A 7,035-nucleotide genomic window follows, 5' to 3' on the forward strand; every position below is an offset into this window, starting at 1 on the left:
TTTCGGGGCTTGAGGGCGGCTGGCTGAGACTGCCCTGGTTTGTAAATATTTCTATAAACTTGAAGAATATTTTTGTCGTTTACATCAAAGGGAGCCATTTTAATTGCAGTATGATAACTGGCGTTATACGAATGAATTAAATTGGGCAGCTCGTCGAGATAGCGTCGCGTGTTTTTATGAGTAAAAAAACGATACATGCGCTGTTTCAGGGTCCTATTAAAACGCTCTACCATCGCGGCTTTAACGTCGCTATTTTCGGAATGGTAATGTCTAATGCCCTCCTCTTTTAGGAGTTTTAAAACAGTCGAATTAACGTACTCCAACCCACGGTCGAACTGTATAGCGCGGGGCTTGCCCCGCTCTTTAAAAATTATTTTCAGGGCGCGGGCAACCTCCGCGCCGGTCTTACGTTTTAGGGGGACGGCAAATGCCACTCTCGAAAAGCAATCTATACAAGTAAGAATAAATGTGTATCCGGAATTGTCGCTCGCTAAAGACCGCATATCTGCCAAATCAGTCTGATAGAGGTCTAGTCTGTTTCCCACACGAATCTTTCGTCGTTGGAATTTTCGAATAACTGGTCTATGTAACGTATAGGCGTCGTGAGTTTGCAAAAACGTTTCAACATTCTCCCGAGATATTCCGAGCTCTTTGACAGAATCGTATAATTTTTCAACACCCCCGTAGCTAGCTGGATTACGAGAATCGAAATATATTTTTTCGAGTCTAGTCGTTACGTTTATCGGTAACTCTCCCATTTCAAAATTTTGGCACTCGGCGTTTTTTTTTTACGTAAACGGTTCTTAATAGTAGGCGACCAAAGTTTCGGTGACTGTCGAGGTGTCGCGAAAGAATTAGGCCCGACCGCTGACGGCAAAGTTTTCTTTCGTTTGGAGGAGGCGAGCGAAAGATGGGGGCCCGGGGGGGCGGAAGCTGTTACGAACGAAGTAGACGGTAATGGGGTGGTGGTGGGGAAGGCTTGAGGGGTGATTTTCCGTAGTTTACCCACCAGGTTATTAAATTTTGACCAACTCTGGGGTCTCGGCGCGTGGGGACTTATTAGATAATATACTAAATCAACAATATCAGAATCCGTTTGTATTTCACCGTCTAATAAAATCTGCCCCTGGCTGTCCCACCGCAGTCGACCGCTGTCCGAAATCAAATGATTAAATATAGCTCGGGCGCTCGCTCTGTATCCTAGCGGGAACAGATTGACTAATGTATCGAAACTGGGCGTATCGTTATTTTCAATCGGTTTATTTCGAGCGTGCTTTTTTAATAGCATCTCTTCGTATATCTTCCACTTGGTCCTGTCATCGAGCGCTTCGCTTTTTAAAATATCAGCCATTTCCGTGTCAATATCCGGTTTGAGTTGTTGATGGGGTGGCGTAATCGGCGCTAAAGTAATCTTTTTCGAGTACCTTAACATTTTTTATGTTCAACCTGTTAGGGCTCCCACGAGCGACGACACAATAGGCAGAAGAAACGAGAAAAATCCGGCACCTTTTTGATTTAATAATATTCGTTTTTTAGTTTGCCAGCCCAATTTTTTCTGGGCAATTTTGCGTAACGTTTTACGGTGTATTTTTAATCGTAGTTTTTGCCGCGTGGTTAGACGTATATTCCCGATAAGAGTATTATACACGCAATCAGATATTGCTTCGATCAACTCTTTATTGGCGTTAATTAAAATATTACGTCTCTTAACGCCCTTTAATTTGCCGATCGATTCGAGCAGATGTTTTTGCGACCTGACTCGTCGAGACATTGTACATCGAATGAATTCGACTCGCTGGGGGGGTGTGTGGTAACTAACCACCCCTCGGAAAAGTATTATTTCGGAATGTATACCGAGACTTGCTCGCCGGGGAAAATATTAGTTCTGATCCGATGTGAATCGGGGCAATCTTTCTGAAGGTCGATCAATACGTAAGAGTTTGGGTCTCTAGTCGCGTCAGAAATCGCTTCGATAACAAAGTTGGAGTTATCAGGGGCCATTTGGCGCGCCAAGCAATTAATCTGTGTTTTGTCCCGTACATTTTTCGTTAAAAGTATGTAGTGCGCATTGAGGGAAATTTCGCGACACCCGCGACCCTGATGAAATAAATTTTGACTTATGTAGATAAAGCTAACATTACGATGATGCGAGACTTTGGTGAACAATTGGGCAACTTCTCCTTTTTGACCCGCCCCCATTAAATCGTCTAAAACGGCCAGTATCCGTTTCGAGCCGTCAAATAAGTCAGGATCGGGTAAACCCTTATGAAATATAACGTTATATTTTTTAAGTTTATCGTATCCTGGCTGATCCTCGCCGTAAAACCAGTGGATTTCTTCAATTTGAGGTTCAAACATTTGTTTTAAATGTTTAATCAGTTTTTCTACGAAATATGTCTTACCACTTTGGCTAGGCCCGCAAAGTATGATGTTACAACTGTGATAAAAAGGGTACATTATCACCGCGTAGCTGAAACCAGAATGAAATAAAATGGACATTTTGTTTTTATATATAATATTTTTTATTTTTGACAATAACAAAACACGTTTTCCCGTGACACACTCCCTTGCCACGTGGAAAGCGGCCGGCGCGCTAGAGACACACCCCCCTCGTGACCCCGACGCGCGCGGATAGCGGATCGAGAGAGAGAACGCGCGCGCGCCTCTCTCTCTCTCTCTCTCGAACGCGGAGACGGCGACTCGCGGAGACCGGTGCCCCTCGACCCGCGGCTCGCCCGCATAAGAGCGAAGGTTTTTTTTTAAGCGCGTATTTTATATCCGAATGGAACTGTTCGGTAATTCGATAAAACCCGAACTTTATCCATTACGGGCCGATACGCTTTTTCCAAGTCGACGCTAACGAGCGTATGATCCGGAAGTCGACGGATTTGTTTGGGCAGAGGCACGGCAAACGCCGCCGGTATTTCAGTTTCTTCGTCAGTCACTCCTAGCATAGTTTTTAAATTTTCGCCGTTAATGATATGCTGATTACCGACATTAATTCGAAATCCTTTCACTTTCGTAACGTTAAATTTTTCGCCCGTATCCGGATTTTTCACCCAAAACGAGTAATTTTTTGGCCCGCCATACGCGGCTTCGTAAATAAACGAATTCTTTCCATAACCGGATAACTCGCTGACCATATCGCCCAAATAATGGCCCGTAGTTATAAGGGGTTGTTTCGAGACGTACTGGAGGGCGTCAGTGTCCAAATATAACGCGTTCTCTCCGACTATTTCAAGATATTTTAATAAAACTAATCTCGCTTGACAGGTTGTATAAGCGGCAATCACGCAATTTGTATGTTTTAGAGGGATTTCCGCTTCCTTGATGGGGGCTGATTTCACTAGAAGAGTCGTATCGTTGACTGTCAAAACCGATTTTACGTTGATTTCCGGATTTGATAGCAGTTCAAAGAACACTTTGGGTTCGCGAACGATTTCAGTTTTGGTCACAATGGATCGCTGACCGAGTTTTCTGGAAAAAAAAAGTTTTAATATCTATCACGCTACACAATATGATTTATAACCCCAATGGGGGGGTAATAAAATCCATACAGACCCCCACATGGAATTCAGCATTAATTTCGAGATGGCTCGAAGACCTTCGTTTTTGGAGACTTTGGTAGGGTCCAATTTGACCCCTTCATGACGTTCGAAAGCCGCAATGTATTCAGCCTGGGCTTCGGGGGTCTGACAATCTGACGGCCAGCCGCTCGCCTCCACCTTGGTTTTTAGGAAACAGTCAACGTAATCTCGAAAAATCCCTCCACTGTCCGTTGCAGGATCGTATTGCGTCACCGTGTATGACCAGGCCTCAATTTTTTTTGTAATTTTGTATCCGCGATTTACCGCCCATCTTAATTCGTCGATTACCCAAACGCCTTTAAGCATTCTTTCGTCGTCAGAATGCTCGCAGTCACCCTGATACCGTAAATCGGCACACGTCCGGCATAGGGTAAACGTTAACTTTTTGTTAACGGTCCGATACGGAAGAATAGGATGGAATAAATTGGTTGGCGGGAGCACGTTACATAACAATAATCCCTCAAAATCGTCAATGGCTGGAATATCGCTACCGAGCAGAATTGTCGGATGACCGACGGGGACTTTGCCACTATAAAAAGGAAAACACACTTAAATATTTGTTTTCGTTATATATATATATATTTTTCGATATAATACCGTTTGTTTATAAAAGGGTACAGGCTGCAAATGTCCACGTAGAATATTTTATCGTCGGTCCCTTCAACGTTACAGTACGTTCGTAAGGCTGATACTCTGCCCCCGAAAAAAGCGGCTCGCGGGTCTAAACGTTCAGTTAAAGTTTCCGAAAAATTAGAATTTTTTAAAAATTCATTTATGGCTGGATTTTGTTGTTTTTCCAAAATCCAATCGCACCCCCATTGTTGAATGACGGTATAACCCATTTCTTTAAGTTTATTGGTTGTCCGCATCGTGTTGGAAAATCGTGTATTAAGGGTATCGCTCGCGTTAGCGTATAAGGGCTGGTTCCTATTTACAGAGTCCCCGAAGCAAGTCCTACAACCGTGATACCTTTAATGAAAAAAAACCTGTTTATATTTTGTCTCTTCGAACTTTTTAAAATAATACTTACCAACAGCCCTGATATTGTAGAGCGTTTTTCTCACCGATTAGACCATCAATTTTAATTTTTCCAGCACGCGGTTATCGACCATTCAGCGTTGACACGATGGTAACATTCCGGACATGCGCTTCCCAAGCCAGCCATTCTAAAGCCTCGGTGGATTGAGGCTCGGATAACCGATACAAATTAGCCGGTATTATGCCAATCGTTTCTGGCTCCAAAAATTTTTTCCTTAGCACGTAACTACACACTGACGCGATAGTCACGCCCACGCTAAACGGATTAACTTCGCACAAGTCTTGAAATAGTTTCATAAACTTTAAACAACCTTTAGCTAATATGTGGGTATCTCTAGAACAATAGAGTTTTAACGTTTCGAGGTAATTAAACCCCGAACTCTTTTCGGTTTCGAGAGCGTACCATTTGTTAAAACTTTCGCGGTCTTTCGCCGTGAAATATTGGGCACCGTAAGCTTCCAAGGGGGGCAGCGAGTTCTCCGAGACGTAGTTTGTTTGTTCGGGTTTGTAAATGTCAAAATTATTATCAACTACGTTGAATAGAAAATGGGGGAAAAAATCTTTCGTATATTCGCGACCCAGCTCGAACGTATCCGCGAATTTCGACAGAGGAATGGGTATATAATTATACGAATCCGATAGAGTTAAATTGTGTAGTTTCAGTTGCAAGATGCGAGTTCCATTTATTATCGGATCGGGCTCAAACGAGTCGGCACTCTCCATTATAACTTGTAATAGGAGTTGCGTATCATAATTACTCGCATTATGCCCCAGCGCGGTCACTCTTCTTATCCGAGCCAGTGTTCTTAAATATTCGAAAAAGTTTCGCGCGGAATCTGAACCCAGAAATTGTCTTTGGCGAACGCCGCAAAATCTGCATGCTACGTCGGGGGTATCAACACACGCGACACAATAAGTTTCCGACACGCATAAAATGGGTTGATGAATATAACAGTTTTTCTTATCGGGGTGCCGTTTGGTTTGGATAGTTTCAAAATCGTAAAATATCCACATTTGAGTGGGCTGACCGTTGGAATCGAAACGGGGTAACGGGCGTCGCGGGTCTTTTATTACTTGGATGTAACATTGATGTCCAGAGGGGGAAAACTTACGACAAACGGTACAATACTGTTCGTTACAAGAATGCAGCTGGCCGTCGCGTTTAGTCAAATCGATTAGAATCGAACATTCCGTGCAATGAAATAAATTTTGGCATAATGATAATTTATCGCATGTTAATTTTATTTTATGATGAGCGTAGCAATCGACACCCGTAAACTTACGTAAACAGTCGGGACATTTTATTATATCTCCGGTACATTTTATGGCCCTGCAGCACGCGAAACAATAGTCTGAACACGCGTGGGTGCTATCTTGTCTGTAGCCCTCGAGACACTTTGAACAAAACTTTTCTTTCCCGAATAAGGGAGCCAGATTTTTAACTAGATTGAAATGCGCCCCCTCGTTTAAAAGTACAATACGTTTTCTGTCCATACCTCCCCTTACTCTAGAATCGTACACCAAGGTCGGCCAGCTGTTTTTAATTTGATAGATTAAAATATCGTATTCTTTCAGATACGTTCTAAATTTTCTAATCGATTCGGGCGACGCGCATTCTTTATTCGGTCGGACACCCGATTTGGAGCATAGGAGGAGCGCCTCGGCTCGCTGGGCCACATTGTTTTCTTTGGTATGCGACAAAGTTTCATAGACCGTTTTTAGTCTTTTGTTTTCGGGTTCATTCTGATATTTACACAGTGCCACACCGACGCAAAGAGCTCTAGCGAGACAGATTGAGTCGCTGTTCGCAATACGGACAATTGCTCGTCTATTTCTAGAAAACAGGGCAAAGGTCTCTAGTCGTTTCCGTTTCGCACAGCCACCGCCTTGGGGGAGACGGACAATGGAAAAAGTTAAATTAACGGGTGCCAGGAAAAACGCTTCTTCCTCATCTGAATATATAGATTCGGATACCTCGTCGAGAAGGGCCTCGATATCAATTTGGTCACGTCTCCTAAATGAAATGGTTATATCGGGATGCGCCGCACCCAGCGCCGAACTACGGATTACTAGTTGTACCATGTCAGCGGGGTTTACATCGCGTAATACCCGTTCAGTAACCCTGGCAAGCCCTTCCGCTATATTATTAGATATTTCAGCTTCCAATTCAATTCCCGTCATATTGAAGTTCGGGAACTGTTTTTCATTCTGACCCAAAATTACGCAATTCGGGTCCTCAAAATCAATATACCCTACAATTGGGAAATCTCCCTCCGCCTCCCCGTAACCGCTTTGGTTAAGTAGTTCGTTGAAATAGTCGTCCACCATTTCGGCGGATTCACGCGGTTCAGCATCATCGACCGTGACAATTTCAGGGGCGTCTATAAAAAATAAATATATATTTTAATTT

At 43.3% G+C, this 7,035-nt stretch overlaps 1 protein-coding gene across 1 annotated transcript; it reads right to left on the minus strand.

Moving 5' to 3' along the window:
- Nucleotides 1–2,731: 2,731 nt before the first annotated feature.
- LOC149933909 (uncharacterized) lies at nucleotides 2,732–4,475 on the minus strand. The gene is made up of 3 exons (XM_090153335.1): nucleotides 4,185–4,475; nucleotides 3,562–4,116; nucleotides 2,732–3,477 (listed from the first exon to the last, which is right to left on the minus strand). Exons 1-3 carry the CDS (start codon nucleotides 4,454–4,456, stop codon nucleotides 2,760–2,762), a joined length of 1,545 nt encoding a protein of 514 aa, XP_090009461.1. The 5' UTR covers nucleotides 4,457–4,475; the 3' UTR covers nucleotides 2,732–2,759.
- Nucleotides 4,476–7,035: the final 2,560 nt, after the last annotated feature.

This window comes from Leiobunum rupestre, chromosome 7 (assembly GCF_980474605.1).
Source record: "Leiobunum rupestre chromosome 7, qqLeiRupe1.1.hap1, whole genome shotgun sequence".
NCBI lineage: Eukaryota > Metazoa > Arthropoda > Arachnida > Opiliones > Sclerosomatidae > Leiobunum > Leiobunum rupestre.